Genomic DNA, 25817 nt, shown 5'->3' with positions numbered 1-25817 from the left:
CCTGCTCCTGGCTACTTACACAAGCTGCAGGTACTTGAAGGTGGAGAGCTGCCCTGGGACCTGAGTGAATAGGTTTCCATCCAGGTAGCTGCACGGAAGAACGAAAGCACCTCGGAGTGGTGCAAGGAAGAAGCAGGAGGTCCCTTTCTCCGCCCTCCCGTTTCTCCTGTGCAGAGCTCCCTATGGACTTTGGGCTGCGAGGAGCACCTCCAGCATCACCTCCCTCCCAGCACACAGGTCCCACGGGGCATTCAGGGGACCCCTGGGTTGGTGGGGGAGCTGGTGTGTGAGCACAACAGCACACCTGGGGCCTCTGCATGGGGGTCCCCAGGGGCAGCCTCCCCACAGCCTGTGTGTGCGAGCGCAGCCAGCCACGTGCTGCGTTTACACATCCCATGTGAGCGTGGGCAGCCATAACCATTCCCCAGGCGTGTGTGAGAGAGAGCGGGGGCCTCAGAGAGAGGGGGGGTGTGAGACAGTGAAGGGGTGTGAGGGGGTGGTATAAATACATACGTGCACAACCAGTGCCCACAGCCCCTATGCAGGACTTGCTGCTGTCCCCCACCCCAGTCGGGTGCAGAGCTCCTTTCGCAGCGATGGGCACCACGGTGCCCACACACCCTGACCTGGCGCGGCTGCTTGGGTATCTCCCTGACACCCACAGTGATGGGGACGTGACCCCAGGCAAACCACATCCTGTTGTCCCCGTGCTCAGAGCTGGGGTTGCCAAGAGCATCCCCACAGCCGTGGTGAGAGGTGACGGCAGAGAAGGCCCAAGGAGGTGGCAGAGGCAGGGTGGCCCCATCCCTGTCGCTGATGGCAGGCTGCCGGGGACTGCAGAGTTCTGGGCTGCATGGCCACGTGGGGTCACCACAGCTGCAGGCGGTGGCTGTCCCGTGCTGCCCCCTCCCAAGAGCAGGGACCCCCCTCCCAAGAGCAGGGACCCAGCTCCTGTGACAACACCCCCTGCACATCACCCGTGGTAGCCCTGAGTGGGCAGAGAGACTCTTGCTGAGTCTCCCTCGCTGGGGTCGGGGCTGGACAAGGTCCCTTGGCTGGGTGGGGGTCCTGCTCCCACTACCCAGCCAGGAGGAGGGTGCATCTCTGCCCCAACCCCAGCATCCCCATAGCAGAGACACCCCCTGCCCAGAGCCGCAAACTTGCTGGAAATCAGGAGGATGAGCCTGGGCACCCGCCCGCCACTCACAGCTCCGTGACGTTCTTGGGGATCCCCTTGGGCAGGGCCTTGAGGTGTTTGTTGCTGCAGCGGACGACGGTGTCAAGGCAGGTGCACTCCTGTGGGCACTGGGGCCGGGGGACGCAGCTGGTCTCCTCCTGACCTGCACCGGGCACAGAGAGCCACAAAGTCACCGTTTTCAAGCAAAAATGCAGTCCCAAGGAACAGCAGAGAGGAGGCCACAGAGGAAGGAGCTCAGAGCTCCTTCAATCACGGAAGGAATTTTCCATCCAATTTTCAGGATGGAAATCATCCCGAAATATCCTCCTTCTCCCAGACACGGCGCTGGGCTCCTGCGGGAGAGGCGTCCCCGGGGCGACCGTATGTTATCTCGCACCACTCGGAAAGGCACAGGATGCAGCCCTTCAGGCTTTGACGTGGTGGAGGAGGGAAAGCAGAAGAAAGGATGATTTGTTTGTAAATATTTTCCAGAGGGCTCAAAAAGCTGTTCTATATTTAAAAAAAAAAAAAAAAAAAAAATTAAAAAAGGCTTTTTTTTTCTCAACACACACACTCTCCGCCAGCTCCGTCTGCCTGGCTCTGGCGGGTGTGTGGGGCTGGGACGGGAAGGAGGGAAGGAGCAGGATGAATCCCAGTGGGTTTTGCAAACTCCTACTTCCACACAGCAGCTTCAGAGCAGCTCGTAGGTATTTGAGTGCTGCCCTGAGGGCTGGGTACCACGAGGGGAAAACTGTGCATCGAGGGGAAAGTTGTGCATCGTTAGGGCAGGTGTTAACGGGCTGAGGGACCCCTCGAGCTACCAGCTTGCCGCAGGGCACTGCCGGACATCCCAGGAGCAGGGATGGGGAGCGTGGTGCAAGCCCAAGAAGAGCAGTCCGGTCCCCCCTTGCCCCTGTGAGTTACCTTCCTCACACCTGAAGTCAGGGAAAGCCACATCCTGGAGTGGGATCTGCCGGAGAAAGTCAGGGTTTTGGCACCGCGGGTTCCCCGTCACGATCTTCCTCTTGCGCAGCCAGTCCCCCAGCCAGGCCAGCTGGCAGTTGCAGTTGAAGGGGTTGGCGAGCAGGTTCCTGCACACGGGAGGGAGCGTGAGGGCATCACCTGAACAGACGCTGGGCAAGGGGACCCCCTGCAGCCCCCCCACCGCGATGGGAACAGCCTGGGAGCATCCCCCCCAGGGCCCCAGACATACAGCGTGGAGAGGGACTGCAGCGTGTCGAAGGCGCCCGGCGCGATGGTGCTGATCTGGTTGTCATACAGGGAGAGCAGACGGACATTGCGCAGCCCCGTGAAGCTGTCGTTGTGGATGCAGCTGATGCGGTTATTCCTCAGCATCCTGCGGAGGGAAGGGGACAAGGGCATCTAACAACCCAGGCAGGTGCCATGGGGGAAAACCCACCTTGGCAGTGCCAAGGCTGTGCCCACCTCAGTGCTAGGCAGCAGGATGAGCCTGAGCCAGTCCCTGAACAGCCAAAACCTGCCCCCCCGCCACCACCAGCAGATGGGTAAGGCAATCCTGAGCTGGCCCTGAGGTGGTGCAGACCAGCCTGGCAGCGTGGGCAGGGCAGGGGAGCAAGGAGCAGGGGCTTCCCCATCCTTGCGCCCATGAAGGAGTGGGGACTCACAAGGTCCTCAGCCCATCCAGGCCCCTGAACATGCCGCTCCGCACCGACTCCAGCTGGTTGACGGTGAGGTGCAGCTCGCTGACGGAGGATGCCCCCTCGAATGCCCCGTCCTCAATCTCCGACACCTTGTTGTTGCTGAGGTTGCTGCAGAGAGGGGAAAGCAGGCTGGGATGGGAGGCTCTGCCCCAACCTCATCCTGAGCCCTGCTTCCCCCAGGTCCCACTGAGCACCCCGTGATGCCCGGTCACTCCGGTCGGGACGTGCTCCCCATTTCCCACCCCAGGCTGCCCTGGCATCAGAAACCCATGTGCCTTCCCAGCCCCAGGCACTCCTGACAGGGCTGTGCTGCCCAATACTCACATTTTCTTCAGATGTGGGAGTTTCTTGAAGATGCCGGTAGCCTCCAGGACAGAGATTTCATTGTTGTTCAGGCGCCTGGAGTGGGTGGCAGGGCAAAGAGCTCAGGAGATGGCTGCAAAGGGTCTGGCACAGACCAAACCCTGAGCCAAACCCCAGCTCCAGCGATGCTCCGGCTGCAGGAGGGAAAGCAGGGTGGGAGGGAGGAGGCTCTTACAGCTCAGCCGTGGACTGCGGGATGCGCTCTGGGATCTTGGTGAGCTTCAAGTTGGAGCACTCGACCACATTGGATTCGCAGCGGCACTTCGGGGGGCAGATCACGTCGCTGTTGCACTCGCTGTTCAGCTGGTAATCCTCCGTCCCTGCGCGCCGGCGAGGGCAAGGTGGGCTCCCACGGGCAGAGGCACAGGGGCTGCGCTGCCCTCCCCTTCTCCGATGCTCCCACACCACCAGCCAGCCTCCGTCTCTTTCCCAGCTCCCCTCACCCCAGACACATATTACTCCTCTCCATGCCCAAAGCACCTTATCCACAGGGACATTTGCCCTGGGTATGTGGGGTGCTGCACTGCCCACCACCCTCTACCCTCCTGCAAACAAAGCCAGACCCTGGGGACACCTCTGTGCCCATCCGGATAACAGCACGATGGGAGATGCTACCCAGCGCTTTTGTTAGCGTAGCACCTGGGAACTCAGCAACCTCGCTCTCTACAACTCCCTGAAAGGAGGGTGTAGCCAGGGGGGGTCGGTCTCTGCTCCCAAGGAACAGGCGATGGGACAAGAGGAAATGGCCTCAGGTTGCACCAGGGGAGGTTCAGATTGGAGATTAGGAACAATTTTTCCATGGGAAGGGTTCTTAAGCCTTGGAATGGGCTGCCCAGGGAAGTGGTTGAGGCACCATCCCTGGAGGGATTGAAAAGCCAGGTTGCCATAGTGCTTAGAGACATGGGTTAGTGATGGTTTTTATCAGAGTGAGGTTGATGGTTGGACTAGAGGATCTCAAAGGTCCCCTCCAACCCAGACAATTCTATGATTCTATGATAACCAGAAACGCTGGGAAACGCCAGCGGTCCTGCTGGGGCAGACTGTGGGGCTCTGGCCCAACCACCCCTGCAGGCAGCCTGGCCAAAAGGGCACCATGTACCCACGTGTGTGGCTCCTCCTCTTACCTGGGATGAAATACTGCTCTTTGGCTGTGGAGAGAAAAAAGCACATCAGCACCCTGAGCACAGGGACACCAGGCTGGGGCAGGGCTGAGGACAGCCGTGCCGCAGGGCCCCCATGAAAGGGATGGGGACAGCTCTCACCTGAGCAGCGAAACTTCTTGCTCTTGATCTGGCCGATGCGCTTGTTGGCCAGGCGCCGGGGGCTGGCACAGCGGGCACCGCTGGTCTCGATGGGGTTGGCACGGAGGAAGTCTGCCAGCCACTTCAGGTTGCAGTCACAGACGAAGGGGTTCTGGGCCAGGTGCCTGTGTCAGGGACAGTGGGTGACCCACCGCTGGGGACAGCGGGTGACTGCCAGCTGCAGCCCCGGCTACCCGCCAAGATGCTCCCCCCCAGGCACCTGCCTGCCTGGGCATCAGAGCTGGCGTGGGCACTCACAGGGTCTGGATGGCCCGCAGGGAGGTGAAGGTGCCCTTGGCCAGGCTCTGGATCTTGTTGTCATAGAGCGAGAGCAGAGAGAGGTTCTGCAGGTCCTGGAAGGCGTCTGCCCTCACACAGTTGATCTTGTTGGCATTGAGGAGCCTGGCAGGGAGGGGGGAAGGTGATGCTGGGGTGCACCATGGGTGCTGGGGACCTTAGCCCTGCTTCACCTTGTCCCTTCTGAGCATCCCACCCAGCCACCCGTGCCTTACAGCAACTGCAGGGCAAAAAGTCCCCCGAAGACACCCTTGGGGAGGTCTGTGATCTTGTTGCCATACAGCACCCTGGGAGAGAAAGGCTAGTGTGAGAGAGATGGGGGGGGAGGGGGGGGCGGTGTGGGGCACGGTTCAGGGGGTGCGGCATCCACCCCATCCACCCCAGTGTGGGCACTTACAGCGAGTTCAGTGAGCGCAGACCCTGGAAGGCGTCAGGGGCGATCTCTGAGATCTGGTTGTTGCTCAGGTCTCTGAAACCCAAAGGGAGAAGGTGGCCTGGTCCCCTCTTCTCTCACCGCATGCCCCCATCCTCCCTCTGGGTCCAGGGGACCACCCCCAGCACCCAATATAAGGAGCTGTGAGTATCTGAGACCCCATCCCAGTGCTGCCATGTGGGTCATTCATGTCACAGCAAGTGTCCCATGCCTGTTGGAGTGGGGGGGCTGAGGGCTCACAGCAGTGGCCAGCGGGGTGAAGGGTGCTGGGGTTCAGGGTGAGCTGGCAGGGGCTGCGCACTTACATCCTCCGCAGCTTCTTGTAGGGGGAGAAGGCACCCGGGGGGATGGACTTGATGCCGTTGAGCTCCAGGCGTCTGCAAAGAGAAGGGGGAGAGATGAGGGCTGTAGGGCTGGCCGAGTCCCAGCATCCCACAGGGCTGGGGGGCTGCAAGACCCTCAGGTTTGCAGTAAGTTACCCCACCAGAGAGGCACCATTCACCCCAGGGACAACTTGCAGCCTGTACTCAGGGCTTTCTCCATCAGAGAGAGGTGCCATGGGTGGGGGGACCATGCTGGCTGGGGTGAGGGAAGTACCCCCTCCCTCCCAGCACCCTGGGTCTGGGGGTGGCTGCTGCCTCCCATGTGCTTTGTGCAACGTCCCAGTGGGGGCTTTGCACCATAATTGGATTCCCCTAAGGAGATTATTTCTCTATTTACATTTTTAATGCAGCTAAATCCAGGGCTAAATCTGGGCAGCACGGGAGAAGGGCAAGGAAGGCCTGCTGCCACGTGGGGTGGCTGAACTCTGGGGCTCGCCCCTGTGTCCCCACTGCCTCAAGCCACCCAGAGCCCAGCAGTAACGGTGTGGGGCCATACTCACATCTCCGTCATGGTCTCAGGCAGGTTGGCAGGGATGGCTGTCAGCCCCTTGCCCCGACAGTCCACGATGCCGTTGCTGCAAGTGCACATGGCCGGGCAGGAGCCAGAGGACAAGCTGCAGAGCTGGGCACGTGCTGGGTCCGTTTGTCCTGCCAGGGAAGCAGCCAGCATGGGAATTGCAAAGACCTGGGCTGGGTGGGTGGGTGGCAGCACCCCAAGAAAGGGACCCTGGTGACGGCTCGGTGTGCTGGTACAGCTCATGGCACCCATGAGTGTGTGCACAAGGTCCTGGTGCACCCCAATCCCATGCAAAAGGTGTGCAGCTCCAAGGGCACAGATGGATACACCACCACTGACGGGGTGGTGTTGTCCCCATGTTCTCCCTGCACCAGGGATGGTGCTGACCCAAGCCAAGCCTGGGACGTGCATCCAGGCTGTGAGCTGGGGCATGTGGCAGGGAGTGGAGGTGGGCTGCATCGATGGGACAGGCTTTGTCCCCGCCACCTGTGTCCCTGCCCTGCCACCCACCGCCTCCCTTGTTCCCCTCACCAGAGCAGCTGAACTCGTTCTTCTGGATCTCAGCCACGTTGAGGCCACGGAGCTGGGCTGGAGCAGCGCACTGGGTGAAGAGCCCAATGGTGGGACGCTGGCGCAGCCACTGTGAGAGCCAGGCCAGGTGGCAGTCGCAGAAGAGGTGGTTGGAGTGCAGGCGGCTGCGAGGGGACAGGGCAGTCAGCGGCCACGGGATGGCTCCTGCCCACCCCACTGCCCCAACCTGGGTCATCCCAAAGGCTGGGGGCATACAGAGGGGGACACGGAGGAGCCCAAGAGCATCTGTGCTGGTTGCCAAGGCCACCTTGCTTGGCAGTGCTTGGGGACAGGCTGCAGAGATGTTCCCTCCACCCCCTTCCCCTGGTGCTGTCCCAGCACCGCTGAGCTGCCAGCACAGGCAGCAGACCTGGGGACATCCCGCTCTAGCCTGGGGGGTCTCTCCCACCCCCACAGCCCCGGCACTCACAATGTCCGCAGCTTGGGCATGTGGTTGAAGCTGGACACGGGGATGGAAGTGATATTGTTGTTATTCAGGGTCCTGCAGGAAGGCAGAGGGGGCAGGTCAAGGGCGGGCAGGTCATAAATGGGAGCATGAAACAGTCCAGGTGGCACCAAAGCCCTGGGAGCAGCAGCACCCACCCACCCCCCAGCACAGGGTGGATGGATGGAGAGGTGAGGGGTGGGGACAGCCCAAATATCCCAGGCAGGGCTTGCTGCCCTTTCCAGGCTTCTCTTCTCCACAGCCAGCTGCAGCCAGCTGGACCCCTGGGGCAGGATCAGGCCCTACAGCACAGCTCTGCAGCAGTGGCACCAGACCCCTGCTCAGCCCTTCCTTGGGGCCAGGGAGAGATGGCATGCCAGACATGTCCCTGCAGCGCCTCGATGAGTGGGGAGCACCCAGAGACACCCTCATCCCGCATGGGGCTTGTGGGCTGGAGGCTCCAGCCAGCCCCTGGCCACTTACAGGACCTCCAGCCCCCGCAGGGCACGGAAAGCCCCATCCTCGATGCAGCTGATTTGGTTCTTGTCCAGTTGTCTGTGGGAGAAAGATGGAGGGAGCGTTGCTGGGACAGCCCAGGCAGAGAGCGACCAGTGGCTCCTGATGCCTCCTGCCACTGGACCTGACCCCAGACTCCCTTGTGTACCCATGCCCGTCCTTGCCAGCACTCACAGATTCTTGAGGTCAGTGGCTCCACGGAAAGCTTTCCTGGGGATGGCCTGGATGAAGTTCTCACTCAGGTCCCTGTGGAAGAGAGAAGCGAGAAGGAAAATGAAGAGTGCCTGCCAAACACCATGCCCCATGGGGCCAGGGCATCCACAGGCAGCGGCATGTCCCCGCGCTCAGTGATCCCCGAGGGGCTCTGGGAAGCTGTAATTTGGCTTCAGGTCCTTGGTTGCCCACTGCCCTGCTGTCTGTCCCGAGGCAAGTCTGGCTCCATCCGTGGTGGCTGCCAGTGGCTGGAGGTCCCCAGGCACCACTGTCCCCAGCTCTAATAAACAGAGCATCAGGGCACAGCCCTGGGAAAACCCTCCATATTTAAATACCCTGTGACTGCTATAATTACAATTCCCCGCTGATTAACTGGTAATTACACTTGGTGGCTCCAGCAGGCATTCCCATGGAGCCTGCCCTGCACTTTAGAGGGCACAAATAATCGGGTCATTAATTACTTCATCACTACACGGCACCGTCCGTGTAATCACTCACTCTGCAACGCTGGGGCGTGCCGGGCCAGTGCGGGCTCTGTGTTTGCAGGGCTGGTAGTGGGTGAGATGCCCTGCTGTGCCTGGTCTGGCTTTTAACAGCCACGAAGGCAAAAATTCTCACCGCAAAGTAGGGTCAGGGTGGCCCAGCTCAGCCCACTCCCATTCTCAGGGGTCCCACGGCTCCCATGCTGCTTTTCCCTCTCTCACCCTCAAGGCCAGGAGCTCCTCTGAGATCAGCAGGCACCTGCATTGCCTGCCTCCAGCCCCACATCAGCACAGCCCTGCTCCAGTCACTCATGGGACAGGAGGTCAGGTCCCCAGCTCCGTCCTGGCACAGGGAAACTGAGGCACGGCATGGCATTTGTCCTGTGCGGCAAGTCCACGGGTGAGTGAGGAGCAGGACCAGGGCAACCTGCATGCATTAAGTGCTCCCCAGCGTTACACAGGCCACGTAGACAACCCCATCCCAGCCCCAAGAGGTGGTTCAGGGTGTCCCTGAATGCCAGGATTTCACACGCGGGGGTCACCAGCTCTGCTTCAACATAACGAAGCCTATTCACTGCTGGTATCTCAGGGCAGTTAGGCAGCTGGGCAGGGTGGTCTTGCCCAGCCCTCCGGGGAGATGCTCAGCCAATAATAAGCTCTCCTACGGTGCCAGGGCGATGCACCGGCCCCTGCCACATGAAGTGGCAGGGGCCGGTGCATCGCCCTGGCACCGTATGCAGGGAGCAGGGGCTGGTGCATCACTCTGGGTCGCTTCTGGGGAACTGAACCAAACCTGGCTGCCAAAGCAGCATTGCTGGGGCAGAGGAAGGGAGATGCTGCCCCTAGAAGGGGTCCGGGCTCCCGGGGATGGTGAAGCCCAGCTCCCCTGCCAGCAGCCGGGAGCGCAGCAGGCGCAGTTTCACCGCTACCCACGGGGCGGCACTGCCAGGCTGCCCTGCCTGCGCTGCCTGCCCTGCCTGCCCTGCCTGCGCTGCCTGCTCTGCCTGCACCCCCCGGCCCTGCCCAGGCTGCTCCAGCCCTTCCCAGGGCTCTAGGTCGAGCGCCCTCCCGAAGGGATGGGTGTCACCTCCAAAGGGGAAGGACCAACACCTGCAGCAACTCCTGACACCCCAGCACTACTTCAGATGCAAATGCCTCCTCCCCATCCTCTTCTGGGGATGCCATGAGCCCAGGGACTCTGAGGAATCGCAATGACCTTTCAAAAAAATGCAGGATTGCCCCAAAATCCCCTTTTCCTCTTTGCCTCCTAGAAGAAGGAATCCCCTAGAAAGCCCTCTGGAAACCCCCAGATGAAGTTCACTGCTCTTCCTAGCAATGCATTCAATGCATTGCACTCCTTCTTGGCAGCTGCCTGTCCTCCAACATTAAACTGGTCACAGTGGGGCCAAGCATAGAATCATAGAATCCTAGAATTGTCTGGGTTGGAAGGGACCTTTCAGATCATCGAGTCCAACCATCAACCCAACTCTGATAAAAACCATCACTAAACCATGTCTCTAAGCACTATGGCAACCCGGCTTTTCAGTCCCTCCAGGGATGGTGCCTCAACCCCTTCCCTGGGCAGCCCATTCCAAGGCTTAAGAACCCTTTCCGTGGAAAAATTGTTCCTAATCTCCAATCTGAACCTCCCCTGGGGCAACTTGAGGCCATTTCCTCTTGTCCCATCACCTGTGACTTGGGAGCAGAGACCGACCCCCCCTGGCTACACCCTCCTTTCAGGGGGTTGTAGAGAGCGAGAAGGTCTCCCCTCAGCCTCCTTTTCTCCAGGCTGAACCCCCCCAGCTCCCTCAGCCTCTCCTCATCAGACTTACTCTCCAAGCATGGGAGCACCCACCACGCTTCAGTTCTCTGCACCTCCCTTTCCAGCTCCAGGCTGCCTGGGCAGCTCTTGCCTGCAGCTTGTTTGATTCCCCTCCGGAAACCTTGCTCGTGTTCCTCCGCTTGCAGCACACGGGAGGGTCCCAGCGCACCCCGGGAGTAAACCCAGGCGTCTGTCTGCGAGCTGCTCACTTACAGCTCGCGAGGGAAAAACGCTGCTAGAAGGTTGCAAGTGACTTTGCGAGGCTTCTCCCCTTCACAGCTTTTCGTGACAGTCACCGATGAAGTGCTGCCGTTGGGGGTACCGAAGCCAAGAGGGACAGACGCTGGATGTGAGGGTTTCAGCAAGGCCTCGGCACTGGGCTCACGTTGCCGGCACGGTTACACAGCTGACGGCACCAGGACAAACACATGCTTTGCCTGCGGGATCCTCGTGCCCGGCCTTGGAACAAGGCACGGCCCCTTCCCTCCTGGTGTTTCATAGCTCCCAGCTATGTTTGCTTTACACTTTGGCGCTGAAGAAACAGCAGATGGCACGGCTTCTCCTCGCTCCGCCGCACGGGCTCGCGGCACCCTCGGTGGCTGCGCCAGTGCCACCTCGCACCCTGCCAAATACAAGCGTGTGGCTGCCATCACGTGCAGAGTGCCAGCAAGTGACCACGAGCGCTGACACGGCCAACGGCGCCGCTGGGGACTGGCCAGCAGACGGGCACGGACGGAGGCAGGGGGAAAGAAAGCAGCTCCCGCCCTGTTGTCACAGCCGCCCTTTCTGCCTCTTCTGGTTCCACTTCCAGATATTTTCCTAAAGCTCCAAGTTTAAGCACCCCCGGTTATTGAATTCCAGGGGATGCCCAAGCAGCCGGCCCACCCATGGCACCCCCCGCGCTGCAGGGACCACGCGGCTGGAGTTTCTCCCCGCATGGCACAGGGTGCAGAGGGCTCCGGTAGTCCCAGGGGTGCAAAGGGGGAAGGATAACAAGGGGTGAGCAGGCAACGGGGGACACACAGCCTCCTCCTTGCGAGTGCCAAAGGACAGGGTGGGACATCTGGACACCCTGGGCAGACCCTGTGGGGAGGCTGGAGCACAAGGACATGCCCCAGTGGGAAGCTCTCAGCAGCCTGTCTGCCAAGCAGGGCTCCTGCGTGCTCCCCAGGAACCCACTGCATTTCCACCCCTTCCTGGCCCAGCCCCATCCCAGACCCCTTCTGTCCCCAGGCTCATCTCCCGTGGGAATTTCTGACCCAGCAGATGCCTGTCAATTAGCAGCAGCCAGCACCAACCCGTGGCTGTGACATGGGGAGAAGCAGGGCACCAGCTTTCCTTCCAAGTCCCCCAAAAGCCTTATGGCCAAGCTACCTCCACGCACAATCCCCCCTGGCTGGGCAGCGCGGAGGATGGTGGTGGTCAGGGGACTGGGATTTTGGACACTTCCCTGCTGGGATCTTCCCCGCTGCCTTGCCCCACGGTGTGCGTGATGGCTGGTGGTGCCATTCGTGCGCTGGGTGAGGAGGTGCCCCTGCCGCCGGCTCTCCTGGCAGCCCCTGCCCCGTTGCCACCGCCGGTCCCCGGGGAGCCTCGGCGAGGAGCCAGGCGCGGGGGGCACAGCTCCCCCGGGGCTGGCAGGGGCTCGGCGGTGGGAGCCAACCCCCCGGCGCGTCGCCCTGCCCGGCACTTAGCGGGGCACCCGAGCAAAACTGTTCGACATGGCTTCCCAGTGGGGAGCCCACTCAGGCAAACAAACCCCGGCAGCCTTAATCTCCCCGGCAAGAGCCCGGCGGGCCAGAGGGCGGGCGAGAAGGAGGGGGCCACGGCGGCCAGCCGGGGAGGCCGGGGCTATTACCACGCTCTCATTCTTTTGGCTAATCCTGACTTCACACTTTAACCTGATTGAGCCGTGTTTGGCGAGCCGGCTCCTCGCGCGCCGTGTGAGGGGATTAGGGCCGGACGCAGCGGGGAGGTAATTGCTTCCCAGCGGCGCTGGCCCCGCATCCTCCAAGCCCCCCGCCGCCTGCCAAGAGCGCCGGGGCGGCCTGGCAGCCCTCCGGCACGGCGCTCCCCTCGCCAGGCAGCCCAGCTTGGCAGCACCGCTGGGGTGGCTCTGCCAGGGGTGCGCAGGTCCCTCTCGCCCGGCCTCGGCAGCCACCAGGGCACCTCCGTCCGGGTGAAAGTTGCAGGACACCACACCGGTGAGGGATGCGGAGATGCCACAGCGGGCGAGCAGTTTTCTGCCCTGGCAGCGCCCAGACAGCCAGGAGCGGCTGCTGGCTCCAGGCGGGTGATGCACGGGGAGGGGTGTTCTCCTCCTTAATTTCTTTCCTCCCCAGCTTCCACCATAGAAACTCACTGGCATCCAGTGGGCTCCCAGACCCTCTCCCACTCACTGGGGGAGGTCAAAGGCATTAACCCTTCAGCTGCTGCCAGCCTGTTGCTCCCATGATGAAAACGCTCCTGCACTTCCCCCAGCATCTCTGCTCCACCAGCGCTGGGACCAGCCACTGCGGGCACCATTTCGGCCACAGCAACCGTCCACCAGGTCTCGAGCAGCCAAAGCAGCTGCCCTCCCAATCAAAGCCACGCAGCCCTGGGCAGCACCAGCATTTTGGGCTGGGATAGGTGCTCCCTGGATGCCAGCCTCACCTCGCTGGCGCTGTGCCGGAGGAGGCTGTGCCAGGGTGCAGCCGGCATTTCCCCAAGCCAAAGGGGACTAACCAGCAAGGACCATGGCACCGGCAGCGATTAAGCAGCCCGGTGTCCCACAGGTCACCCCACACATGCTGTTTGTCCCAGCACATCCTGCCCAGGGCAGAGGGACAGGCAGAGCTGGGGGTGCCCCGCCAGCACGGCTGTTCATGCCGCCACCTCCACCGCCTGACAGGTGACAGGGGCGAGCGTGAAGGGACAGAGACTCCCGCATTACGCAAGATCGATAGACTAATCAGCGCTCGCATTAGTGGCCGACAGAGACCCCTGGGAGTTTTGCACTCCCATTTCTTGCTGCAGGGGAGGAGAGGCTGCGCCATGCTGGGGGAAACAAGTGTCACCCAGGTGTCCCAGCTGCGTGATCCATTCGAGGTGATGGACACGAGTCCCCAGTGCTGCAAGGACCCAGCGCCCAAGGAGGGGTGTCCTGGAGGGAGCTGTTTGCCCGAGGTTGGGGGCAGCTGCCCTGCTGCTGCGTTAGCAGGGTGCCAGGGTAATGAGGCAGGGTTTTGTCCACCGTGTCACCTGCCTGGCTTTCCAGCACCAGTGTGAGCGGGGTCCTGCAGCACTGTCTCAGCTTCAGGTTCCCATGGCGTGCCCCCAGCATTACGTCAGGCTGTTTGATTTTTAATGGGCTCCGCTGGCCCAGCTGCCGGCACCGCTCCATCCTGGCCGAGGGGGACAAGACAAACCTCCGTCCCTCTCCGCCCCTGCCTCACTCTGCCATCCCCAAGGTCACGGGGAGCCTGCGCCCTGCCTGCTGCTGCCTGATACCTGCTGTGACCCCCGGCTGAGGGGGTTTGTGCAGTACAAGGTGGGATGGCAGAGCCTGATGCATGAGTGTGAACAAGCCAGGGTGCAGCGTGGTGGGCTCAGCGTGAGGCCCTGCCACCCCTGAAAGAGATCGGGGGGGGGGGTCTCTGGAAATGGCACCTTGGCAGGGGCCAGAAAGAGAAAATGGAAAGAATGGGACAGGGCACTGTGAAGGGGAAAGGAAACATTATTCGCCGCTTTTCACAACACCAGAACAAGGGATGACCAGCACATTCGCAAAGGCAGGCTTAAAACAACAGCTGAGAGTGACTCCTCCGAATTAGGCATTGTTAGTCTGTGGGACTGTCAGCCACAACCAGCTCAAAAGGGAAACGAATAGAAGAAAATGCGCAGAGCAGCACCTGCAACGCCGTGCTGCAGCCAGGAACACCTGCGGGGGGATGCTCGGGAGCTGGCTTCTGCTGCCAGGGGACCGGCTAGGCTCCCCTCTGGTAGCCACCACACTGCCCGCTGCAGGCTGCCAGGCACGGCCGACGGCTCAGCCAGCGCTCAGCCGGCAGGGACCGTCACCCAGCAGGAGTCACTTCTCCTGTCAGCCTGTTTGAGCGGGAGGCAGAGATGTACAACCCTTCTGCTCCCCACAGCAGCGTGGGGGATGTCAGCCTGGGGTCAGCCCAACGCCGGCACCCCCCACCCAGCCAGGGTCCCTGCTCCAGTCTCTGCCCGCCACTCTTGTCTCTGCGCCCCCCCGGGAGGGGGACAGTGAGTCGGGGAGGGCTCCTGTGGCAGTTCAAGGGGGACCAGCTGGTTACTGCGAGGAGCATCCCGGGCTGGGCGTGCACGGCACAGCCCTCCCCGCTGGCAGCCGGAGTGAGCGCTTCATCAGGCAGCCCCAGCCGCCAACAATTACGTGCTGAGTAAATCGATGGGATATAATTGGACTATTAAGATCTCATTATCCTTCTGGCTCCGGGTGCCGCAGCCCGCAGCGTGCTGGGGGAGACCGCAACCTGCAGCCACAGAAACTGCCTCCTGACCCAGACAGCCTTGATGGGTACTGGGGACAGGGTGCACGGAGCAGGGACCGTACAGCCAGAGGGGACAAGGTTGGCAGCAACAACCTCTATTCACAGGAGATGTCTCTGTGGCACAGTGAAGTGCTGGGCAAAGGCAGGGAGGTGTCCCTACGGGGGCCTTAGAGATGAGGAGGTCCAGGCACTCTTCTAGCCACCACAGCAGCCTGAAAGCCAGCGCTGGCCTCTCCTGCCCTGTGCAGGACTCATTGCTCATGGGTGGCAGGGGGAGTTTGGCCTCTATATGCAGTTTCGGGCATGCCTCTACCCCAGCCCAGCTGGAAAGCAGGGCTCATGTCCCCACCTGCAGGGTCCCCATGCTCTGAGTCACACAGGCTGCCCGGTACTGGGTGTCCCCTCCCCTGTGCAAAGGGCCACCTACCCGGCACGTCCATGACCTGCTCACACACCACTCGTGGTGGGGTGATGTGATCCCTGGCTGTGGAACAGTCCTCCCGAAGGGACCACAGCCCTCAGCACCACTTTGCGGGCAGGATGACACACCTGGTCATGTCTACCGAGGTCTAAGAAACAATAAATAATCACTTCCCTGAGGAGAGCTGACCCCATCCCCACCTGAGGTTTTCTACAATAATATTTCTTGTTACCTTAGCCCCAGCAACAGCGACGGATCAGAGCTTATGCTTGCCAGGCCCACACACATATATATATATATATATATATATACACACATATATAAGGACAAAACAATCATTTGCTGGAGCAAGGCGACAGACTGCTAGACATCATGTTGTTGGGCTGAGCATCTCAGACCACAGATCTCAGCGACGCAAGCCCAGTCAACAAATTCTGCCTGTCCCCACCACGTACACACGGCAAAGAGTAAAGGTGGACACTGCCAGACCGGGGAGCAATGCTTCATGCTGCTCCTCTCCTGGGAAAGGCTTCCCAAAGTCCCGTGTTGACCCCAGGCTCCAGCACCGGCCCCTTCCCTCCTGGGAGATGCAGATGCTTCCCAAAACATTAAAGCTGGAGAGGTTTGTTGCTTGGACAGCCGAGCAGAGCATGTGTAAAATGCAACATATGCTCATGGCAACAGTTAGCGAGAAGAGTCCCAGCCCCAGCACGACGGTGCTGATTTAGCAAAACATTTCAGGGTACGCATAAATCTCAGCGGCTTCAAAGGGACACTGCTGACCCAGGCTGTGACCCGGGCCACTATCATCCCTGGAGCGCCAGTGCCACCGCGGTGCCTGCCTGTGCTGAGGGGGTGCAGCGGGGACACCCATGGGTGCATGCTCCTCAGGTGACACCAGCAGCCCCGTGTTTGGGCATGGGGGAAACCGGGGACAGGCAACGTCCGTCCACGTTTGCAGGAGCCGGCCTGTGCCGTGGCTCCGCTCCAGCTCTGGCACGGAGCGGTTCCCGCGTGGGCTGCACTGCAAAGCCAGAGCCGTGGGACTCGGCCTCCGTGGGAAGGGGGATGCTATGGGAACAAGGGGAGGCTGGCCAAGGAAAAGAGGGGAGGGCGAAAGGGAGGGGGAATAAAGCATCTGCCACCCACCCTGGAGCCTCTTCAGAGACTGAAGCAAGTTAAAAGCAGCAGCTTTAATGGAAACACAAGTGAAATAACAAGCTGCAAACCCTGCGTGCCTGTCACCGCCCCCTCCCCACACTGTCCCTTTGTTCTTGCAACCTCGTTATCTGCAGGAATGGGAGCCAACGCGAGGCTAAGGCATTGCCACCAGCTCCCCAGCATCCCGAAGTGCCTCCAGAGAGCAGCAGCAGCACCCGCTGTGCCCAGCGCCCTGTGGTCTGGCAGAAGTCGGGGGGTGCCCTGCAGCACAGAACCAGGAGCAGCCAACCTGCTACTGTCTGCTGAGGGACCTGCTGTGCGGCTGACATGTCTCCCCCAGCTCCACTGACCACTGGATAAGGGCTTGTCCCCTCCAGCAAGTGTCTGGCTGGACACCAGGTGTTAAAACCACCCCTGCCTGGCTCACAGCCTCCATGTCCTACTGTCACCGGCAGCCGAGGCACCCAACCGGTGGCCCCATCGCTGCATGGCCTTCTGCTTCTCTCCATCTCCGCTTTTCACCACCTCCAAGTCCCCTCCACCCTGCTGTGTCAGCAAGCTTGTTCTTCTCCCTCCTTTCATGTTTTTGCTTCTGTTTCACCCTCTAGTAGTGGGAAATCCCTGCAAAACCCTCCACAAAAGCTTGTTTTCTTTCCAGCTCCCACACTACCCTCCAGCCTGCGCACCTATCTGCTTCGCATTTGCATTGCCTGGCTCATTTCCAGCATGTTCCCAACACGCTGCAAATCAAAGGTGCGGAGCCAGCCCTTTCCCTGGGGCTGCAAAGCCTCTTCCCGAACCCACCCTCGGCTCATGACCCCACTGCTCTCCCATTGCAGAGGGAAACCACCGCCTGTGGCGAAGCATCATCCCAGTGCCCAGGGAGGCAGCACGTCCCAGGGTGCCAGCAATCAGGGTACCACAGCCCAGCAGCTCCAGAGCTTGGGGCAGAGTGAGCTGGGGGTGGCGGCAGGGATTTGCTGGACCACACACGGCTCTGCCTCCAGCAGGCAGCAGCGTGCCACGGCGAGACCCTCACACACAGGGTAGGTTAGAAAAAAGTCAATCCCCCCTCGCCCCACCGTGACCCCATGCACGGAGGGGTCCTGCTGGGTGACGGTTCCGTGCCACGCCAGGAGAGGTGCTGGGCTCCAGCCCTGCGTGCCAGGAAGCCTTGCACCCTCCAGCACGCAGCGTGTGCTCCCTGCCTGGCAGCTCGCGCCTGAGAAGACACCCCGAACTCCATGCAGCAACACTCATCCAAGGTGTAAATGAAAAAGCAAATAGCTCTTCTGGCTCACCAGCCCCAAGCCCTGTGGGGAGCTGGCTGTGGCTCTCGTTAGCAGGCTCATCCCCTAGGTTTGTGGCACTGCTGAGCTCAGAGCTAATTGACTCCCAGGCTCTGAGGCTTTTAATTGCTAATAAGTGTGAAGCCAGCCCTGCCGGCCCTCCTGGATTCCTCCGAGGTGTGAATGAGGCTGAGCCAAGCTGAGAATTGCATCCCGGCTGTCCCAGATCTGGCGCAGGCTGGTGAGCCAAGGAGCGATGTTACAGATCTGCGATGCAGGTCCTGAGCTTTGCAGGTCCTGGGATAGCAACTCTAAACCCTGGTCCCAGCTTTGGGAAGGGCTAAAGCAAAGTCCCTCTGGCCTGGAAGATGCTCTGAAACTGATGCTGAACCTGCAAGACCCAGATGGAGTTACTTGGCAAGATGCCCTGGTGTGACCAAAGGTCCTTCAGGCTCCTCACGCTCAACCCTAGCACTAAGACGAGCAAAACTCTTGCCCCAGCAGTGGCTGCATCTCATAGCCTGGCTTTCTGAAAGCACCTGGGAGTGACAACAAAGCTGGCAATGAGATGCAAGGTGGGAGATGCATCGTGGGGTAAAAAGCATTAGCCCCCATTGGCAGCCAGTGTGGAGCCAACGGGACATCTCAAATCAAGCTCAGCAGCTGGAAAAAAGAGATGTGATTTTACACAGGGCTGGCAGGAAACAGCCCTGATAAAAGATTCCGGGGGGAAAGAAGGGTGGGAAACGGGGCAGAGGGAGTGCAAGGCTGCAAGAGTGCCCAAGTATGGGAACCGAGCGCAGGGACGCACAGCAAGGAAAATCCAACAAGCAGATAAAGAGATTCCATCCTGTGTGGCACATATCAAAGCCAGAATAAAAACTGCTGGCAGGGCAGCAAAGCCCTGCCACGAGGCTGAGCCCAAGCTGGAGCTGCCCTTGCCCCAGTAATGTCACTCTGGAGAGGGTTTGGGAGAGCAGCACCCAGCCATGGCCATGCCACAGGGGACAGGGAGCTGCACCCAACCCCACTGGGCTTCCCTCCGCAGAGCAGCTCTTTGAAGAGCTCCGGGCACAAAACCACCCCAGGAGCTTGGGGAAGCCTCTGCCTGCAGGCAGTTAGTACAGCTGCAGCCCCCACAGTCATCAAACATTGCCACCCACAGACCTCGCCTCTGCTGGGCATCAACAGCTCCTTCTTGTTTTGGGGAGGCAGAAATGAGTTGCTGGAGGCGTAGCTGGGTGCTCCTCCTGCCTGTCCCTGCTCCACGCATGCATGGAGCCTCGGAGGAGCTGCGAGCCTGGCAGCAGTGCCCGACCGCAAGGCATAGACCAGGGAGGACCAGCCCCAAGCCCGCAGGCGCCCGAGGGTCTCGCACAGACCTTCAGCCTCCATGGCACCTCCAGAGCCCTTCACACCTTCAGCCTCCACGTTAAAGCTCAAGTGATGGAGCAGCCCCACATCCCTTTGCAAGCTGCCCCAAGGTTAATCATCTTTGAGGTTAACAAGGCACCTCCTGTCTGCTCCAAGCGCGTCTCACTTCAGGTGGGGACACCTGTTCTGTCACCCCAAGAGCCCACGGCTGACCCTGCCCTGTGGACGTGCCTGAATAGCCAGGGGCTGCGTTACCCGTGTGTCCACATCTCCTGCCATAGCCCGACCGACCTAGGGAAGGTAGGCTGTGTGTTTCCCAGGAGGTCGCTACAGTCACGGGTGTTTTCATGAAGGCTGAGCATCTCATCGCCGTCACCCATGGTGTGCCAGAGCACGCAGCTCCTGGGGATCTCTGAGAAAAAACACACCTGCCAGAAGCAGCTCACCTCCGCTCTCCTCTCCCATGCCAACCTCTTCCATTTAAAACTTAGCTCAAGCCCAGCTGGGATTGCAGCGGGAATCCCTGCTAAGGGGAGAGGCAGAGAGCTCTGGGGAGAGGGGACAGGACCCTGCACCCTGTCTGGCTCAGGGGGCTGCTCCTCCCGGCTCCAAGCTGGCCAGGGCTGGATCTGTCGATGGTACAGCCAACCTCCAGTGCGGCTGCTCGGGTGGTCCGGCGCTGCTCGTGCTCTAGGACCCGGGGAGAGGAGCCGCCGAGGCTGATTACCCCTGCCAGAGCAGGCCTGGCAGGTTTATTTTTAACATTTCTGATTGAAGCTGGTTTCCTGCTGACATTTACACTCCTTCATCGTTATCGGCTCCCCAGCTTCCAACCGCCAAGATAAAAGGGGGGATGAAATCTCCTGAACGGTGGGGTCCTGGCTGCAAACCCCACAGAGGGGGAGAGACCCACATAGGCGCAGACGAGCAGATATCAGCCCCCTCGGAAGGAGGTGGGTGACCGGAGAGCCCCATCTCACAGCCCGGGGGGGCATCACGGGCTGGGACCCCACCACAGGATGCAGCAGGAACCGTCTCGGGGCAGCCTGAGGAGGGATACGTGCCATCCATCGCTGGCATGTGTGCAAGAACATGGCAGCGTCGTGGGGCTACATGTACAGCTTTGGGTGCTGGTGTGCCCAGAGACACCTCTGCTCCCAGGAGTGCCCCAACTGTGACCGGCTCCAGGTATTGCTACCCCAAGCCACGGCTGCTGGCCTGGGCCACCAGAAGGGTGAGCAGCAAACCCCTGGTTGCCTGCAAGTGCCCATGCCGGCACCCTGGAGCTCCCAGCAGGGGACAGGGACAGGCAGCACAGCCTCACCCCCGTCCTCCTTCCTTAAACCTTTATTTTCAAGGCAGGCAAAGTGCTGTGGAGCTGGGAGCAGGGCTCCCAGCATGGCCAGAGCTAAGCGCTCAGATCTGAAAACCTCTCTTTTTTTTTTTTTTTCCCTAAGAAACAGTCAAATTCCAACACGTGCGGGCTAAAAATACACCCCAGTCTGCCAGGGACTCTGCCCGCTCTTACATCTCTTGGATGATTCACGTTTTGTCAGATCCCAGCTCAGTTTCAAGATTAGAAACACCAGGTTTGGGAGACAAGCATGTCACGGGCCCAAGAAGGTGACAGAGCCCTGTAGGAAGCGGCTGGAGACCCAACCGTGGTGGGAGAAGTCCTGCTCCAGCTGGGACCGTGGGCTGGGCATGGTCCCTGCCATGGGCAACAGCCTCTCCATGGAGGGGGAGAACTGGCACAGCCCTGGATGATGCCAGACAACCAGCATCAACCCCGCTGCATCCCAGAGCAGCTCCAAGACGGGGCAGATGCATACGTGGGAGCTTGCCTCTTGCTTTTACCTAACTTAATTACCTAATACCCCCAAAGCTGTCTCCTAATTAAATATTATAGGGATTTAAAAGCATTTCTGACAACATATTAGATATGTAAAATACTGCAAATTAGCCGGCTCTCGCACTGAAATCCTTCTCGGGAACAATGCAGGGTCCTGGCTGGGCAGAAATCCGGGACATCTTTTCAAGTAAATTGGGAGAAGGGCTCATTCTTCTGGCAAAGAAGGTTTTTTTTTTCTGAGGGTTTGAGATTCCCGGAGCACAAAGGAGGCAGCCCAGCAAAGGCGGTCAGGATGTAAGAGGGCTCCCCGGTTAGTTAAGTAAACATTAATGCAAATTGTCGGCGAGACTGGAGATGAGATCCTGGGCACCATGGCTTGCAGAGGAGCCAGCGCTTTTCCATATTATCAGCCCATCCACCCGCCAAGGGGGGGTCAGGAGCAGGGAGCCGCCTGGCGCCAGAAGAAAGGAGCTCCGAGAGCCAATTTCCATCCAACTGCCACGCATTTGATGTCTTGTGAAGTCGAGTTCACACACGCTGTCTCGCCTCTGCCTCACACGGGGAAGGGGGCCGAGTCCCTCTCCACGCACACACACAGCCCCAGCTCCAGCGGAGCCTGCAAGCATCCCGCAGCACCCTGGGATCCGGCAGGGGATGAGCCATCCCCATTGCACCCCTCCAGCTGGAGAGAAAAGGGCTTGGGTTTGGTCTCGTCCTCATGCATCAGCTCTGGATGAGGCCACAGCACGGTTGCCTTGCTTTGCCACCTGCACAGAAGCATCCGTGCCTCCACCCTCAACACCTGCTTGGTGTAAGAATCATAGAATCACAGAATTGTCTGGGTTGGAAGGGACCTTTCAGATCATCGAGTCCAACCATCAACCTAACTCTGATAAAAACCATCACTAACCCATGTCTCTAAGCACTATGGCAACCCGTCTTTTCAATCCCTCCAGGGATGGTGCCTCAACCCCTTCCCTGGGCAGCCCATTCCAAGGCTTAAGAACCCTTTCCATGGAAAAATTCTTCCTAATCTCCAATCTGAACCTCCCCTGGTGCAACTTGAGGCCATTTCCTCTTGTCCCATCGCCTGTGACTTGGGAGCAGAGACCGACCCCCCCTGGCTACACCCTCCTTTCAGGGAGTTGTAGAGAGCGAGGTGGTCTCCCCTCAGCCTCCTTTTCTCCAGGCTGAACCCCCCCAGCTCCCTCAGCCTCTCCTCATCAGACTTATTCTCCAGAGCCCTCACCAGCTCCGCTGCCCTTCTCTGGACCCGCTCCAGCCCCTCAATGTCCTTTTTGTGGTGAGGGGCCCAAAACTGGACCCAGCCCTCGAGGTGGGGCCTCACCAGTGCCCAGTACAGGGGGAAGAGTCAAATTCATCGCTGAGATGGAGCCGTGAGGACCACGGGATGGGGCACAGAAGGGCTGCAGCATCCCCCATCGGAACCTGCAGGTGGAAGCCCAGCCTGTAGCTGCTCCGCTGCCAGGCTCTTCCCCTAAAAGCAAAGCAGGGAGCAGGCAGTTAGCAAGGGAAACAGCCGGGAACGAAGGCAGGGAACAACACCGGGTAATTGCCTGAAAACTTAACTCAGCTTGGAAGTGGGAGCTGCAGCGCCGGGCTTTGAACCGGGCTGTTTCATGTGCCTGGTGCTCCTGCCGCTCTCCTCGCTTCCCATCAGACACCGGAGAGGGGATGAGGACAGAGGGAGCGTTTGAAATTCACACTTTAAAGTTGATATCTGAGCGGCCTGGCCTGGATTATTTGCTGCACGACTGGAGGCACGTCAGGGAGCGGGAGGCACGGCTGGTGCTCCCACAGCCTTTCAAGCTGGGATCAATCTCCTGCTCAGGGATGCTCTGCCGCAGCAGGAGCAAGGAGCCACACTCGCCCCTTCCTCGCTACAGCTCCCATGCTGCAGCTGGTATGTGGGGGTCACCCTGCCTGACACTGGACCCCCCACTTGGGCCGGGGGCTCTCAGCACACTGCCCCACAGCCTGGGAGCATCTCCCATGGCGCCCCTACACATGCGTGCTGCAGCCCATCGCCCACCACATCACAGCCACACACCCACCAGCGTGCACACACGCCGCACACCTGCACGCCCTTTTAATCACTCCTTAATTCTTGCTTTCAAGCCTTTGCCCCAGCAGCGCCACTTTTCACCCACCCGTGCACCAGGCAACACCTGGAAAAGCAGTGCCCTGGGGAGCAGCATGGGGGGACATGGCCCCTCCAGGAGCCCAGCCCACCTTTTGGGGTCAGTGGAAAGACCAGTGCGATGCTCCTCACCCAGAAATGCTTTCTTGGGCACATAACCCAAGGAACGCCCTTAGGGAGGAAGACAGAAACCGGAGGCTGGGAACAATTCTGCTACTGCAGCGTGCAATTAAAATCAGTATCCAAACCATTCAGGCCGGACAGAAAGGGACAGTGACAGTGCCAATGCTGAGAAGCAGTATGAGACATCACCTCCCCCAGCAGTACTCACACCCCACACCTCCACCTTCCCCCAGGAGACCCAGCAAGGAAGTTGTGGAGGCCAGCAGCTCATGGGAATCCTCCCAGCTCCATAGCCACCACTGGGAGCCATGAATGGGGCAGGAGGTGGGGAGCAACATGCCGCCCGGGTGGCCCCAGGCTGTGGCGAGTGAGGGACAGGGGCTGCTCTGTCTCCCAGGCATTCCTGCATCTTCAGAAATAGCAGCACATCCTGCCTCCCTGGAGTCCAGGACGCCGGATTCAGACACGTTTTTGGGAAAGCAACACCTGATGTCGGTTCACGGCAGGTTTGGGCAGCCCCTTCCTGCTGCTGCCAGAGCGCGGTAGGGGGCTCTGTGCAAGGGAGGAGGGTGCCTCATCCTGGCCGTGCTCCCCCCAAGCCCCCCGCTGTCCCTGGGGTGGGCACAGCACCCTGCTGCCCCATCACCCAGCCAAGGGACGCAGATGTGTAATCGCAGATCGGGCCAGGCTCTGCACGCTAATGCCCTGGCTCTCTTGCTAATGCTCTCCCCGCAAAACACAGCGGGGTTGGGAGTCTAAGTACATCAAAGCCGGGCTTCAAACTGGCTTAAAGAGACACCCTGATTTTAATGGGACTGCCCACGCCACCGACGACAAGATCCCTCCGAGCCATCTGCGTCCTCCTGCATGGCATCCCAGAGCCTCGCAAAGCGCAGCCGAAGCCCAGACCTGCCAGGGCTGGCGGATCCGGGGGCTCTCCGTGACAGGCTCTCACCTCCATAGCTCAGGGTACGGATGCGCTCAGTTAAGCTCCCAGCCAAAGGACAGCCCTGAGCCAGGGAACAGACCTCCTTCCAGGGCTGCCACCTGCTTTCCTCGGCAGCCTCACCCCCGCTTTTTCCAGGGACAGATTAGGGACAGGGACAGTGCGCATCAGTGGCCATAAAGCCAAGGATCAAGGACCGTTCTCCTTCCTCCAGCCTCTGGAGACCTCCCAAGCCCCCCAGCCCTGCCAGCTGAAAGGGTCTCCCAGGCTAAACCCCATCTGCTTGCTGGAGCCACAGCGTCTGTGGGGCCAGGCGATACCTGCCCCTTCCCCGCCAAGGCACCGCAGGGTGGGCAGCCGTCCCGCCGAGCTGGGACATCCCCACTCACCTCGATGACCCACAGGCAGCTGCCTGAGCGAGCATCCCCCAGGCTGCGTGAGGCTGGGGAGGTCGGGCAGCTGCCCACCTCCCCCGGGGAAGGCAGCGGGCAGCCAGGAGGGGACAGGCGCCAGCCAGACCCACGCCGAGAGAGGAGCTGCCGTGCACAAAGGCAGCCCAGTGCCGGCCACACGCTGCTAAGGGCCGGCACGGTCAGCTGGCGGATGGGGCCCAGCAGGAATGGGGTCCCACCGCCCATTTTGCCCCCCGGAGGAGAGGCTTGCAGCAGCGCCCACCCCGCCAGGCTGCAAACAGCCTCTCCCCCTCATTATTTTTTCACCGCAAGAACTATCTTATACCTTATCAATAATTCACAGGTACAAACGATAAGGTTCGCTGTCATGGTCCGGGAGCCACATGTTCCCGGCAAGGGGGAAGGAGGCGGTTGGGATCGCTATTGTTAATGCCTGCGGAGTCGAGGGGTGTGGGGGGGGGGGGGGAGGTGGGGAGGATAAATATTTAACACTGTGTCTCCGAGCAAATGTCCATGACCGAGGGCTGAACATGGGTTTTACACAGAGCTGCTCCTGCCCTTGAGAGGGTCATTAGCATGTTAAAAGCCATCAGAGCAGGGCTGATGGAAGGGCTCTGCTGGAGGGACCCCCCCCCCAGCTCTCTGCCTGGGGGCCGGCAGGGATGCGAGGGGGCTTTTTGCTGCTGTGGGAACATGGTGATCTCCATCCTGCCCAAATTTCCCCTTTCCTGAGCATGAGGGCTGTGCTCACAGCCTCCAAGAGAGGAGCATCCCCAGGTCTGCCTGCTGCCGCGTTGGGGGGCACGGTAGACAGGGCACCTGGGGGTACCCTGGGGCTGGTGGGTGGCCAGGAAGGCTCATTGTGCAGGGAATTACAAAGGGGACACAAAGAGCCACACACCCCACTTTGTGTGAGCTTCCTCTCCCGGCTGCCTGGGCCTTTCTTTTGCCGTGTTGAGGGTGAGCTTTCTGTGTAAATCCCTGGGGCGCGGGGGGAGAATAGGTGTCTTTGTGAAAGAGGCTAGAAAAAAAAGGGGGGGAAAAAAAGAAGCAAAAGCACAAAACGCAGGCTGGGCAGTAGCAGGCTGCAAGGACAGGAGCACAAAGATTCCCAGAGCATGTAAAGACATTCCTACAACCCGGGGATTAGGGGTCGGCAGGCTGCGAGGGCACACGGACATTTGCACACACCGCCCCGCTCACGGGGGGCACGGATGGCTCCCCACAGCATCCTGCTGCTCTGCACACGTTGTCCCCAAACACGCAACCAGGGCGGGACTTTCCCAGAGCATCATCCCCAGCTACAGCCAGCTTTTGCCTTCTCACTGTCCCAGGCACAGTTTTGGGGCAGCGGCA

General features: G+C 60.4%; 1 protein-coding gene across 1 annotated transcript in view; it reads right to left on the bottom strand.

The window, feature by feature from the left end:
• SLIT1 (slit guidance ligand 1) overlaps positions 1–25817 on the bottom strand; it is a 63885-nt gene that overhangs the window by 8663 nt on the left and 29405 nt on the right. The window contains exons 5-22 of the mRNA XM_074159147.1: positions 7859–7930; positions 7652–7723; positions 7154–7225; positions 6685–6848; positions 6137–6284; positions 5559–5630; positions 5218–5289; positions 5036–5107; positions 4782–4925; positions 4485–4648; positions 4347–4370; positions 3398–3542; positions 3184–3258; positions 2824–2967; positions 2391–2534; positions 2102–2268; positions 1208–1340; positions 20–88 (exon numbers count right to left, since the gene is read on the bottom strand). Of these exons, the coding sequence (XP_074015248.1) occupies positions 20–88; positions 1208–1340; positions 2102–2268; positions 2391–2534; positions 2824–2967; positions 3184–3258; positions 3398–3542; positions 4347–4370; positions 4485–4648; positions 4782–4925; positions 5036–5107; positions 5218–5289; positions 5559–5630; positions 6137–6284; positions 6685–6848; positions 7154–7225; positions 7652–7723; positions 7859–7930 (1953 nt within the window). The remainder of the gene's footprint in view (positions 1–19; positions 89–1207; positions 1341–2101; positions 2269–2390; positions 2535–2823; positions 2968–3183; positions 3259–3397; positions 3543–4346; positions 4371–4484; positions 4649–4781; positions 4926–5035; positions 5108–5217; positions 5290–5558; positions 5631–6136; positions 6285–6684; positions 6849–7153; positions 7226–7651; positions 7724–7858; positions 7931–25817) is intronic.

The sequence above is a fragment of the Numenius arquata genome, chromosome 15 (genome assembly GCF_964106895.1).
Source record: "Numenius arquata chromosome 15, bNumArq3.hap1.1, whole genome shotgun sequence".
NCBI lineage: Eukaryota > Metazoa > Chordata > Aves > Charadriiformes > Scolopacidae > Numenius > Numenius arquata.
Note: the sequence above shows the minus strand (reverse complement) of the source record. Positions and strands in the feature narration are given on the sequence as shown.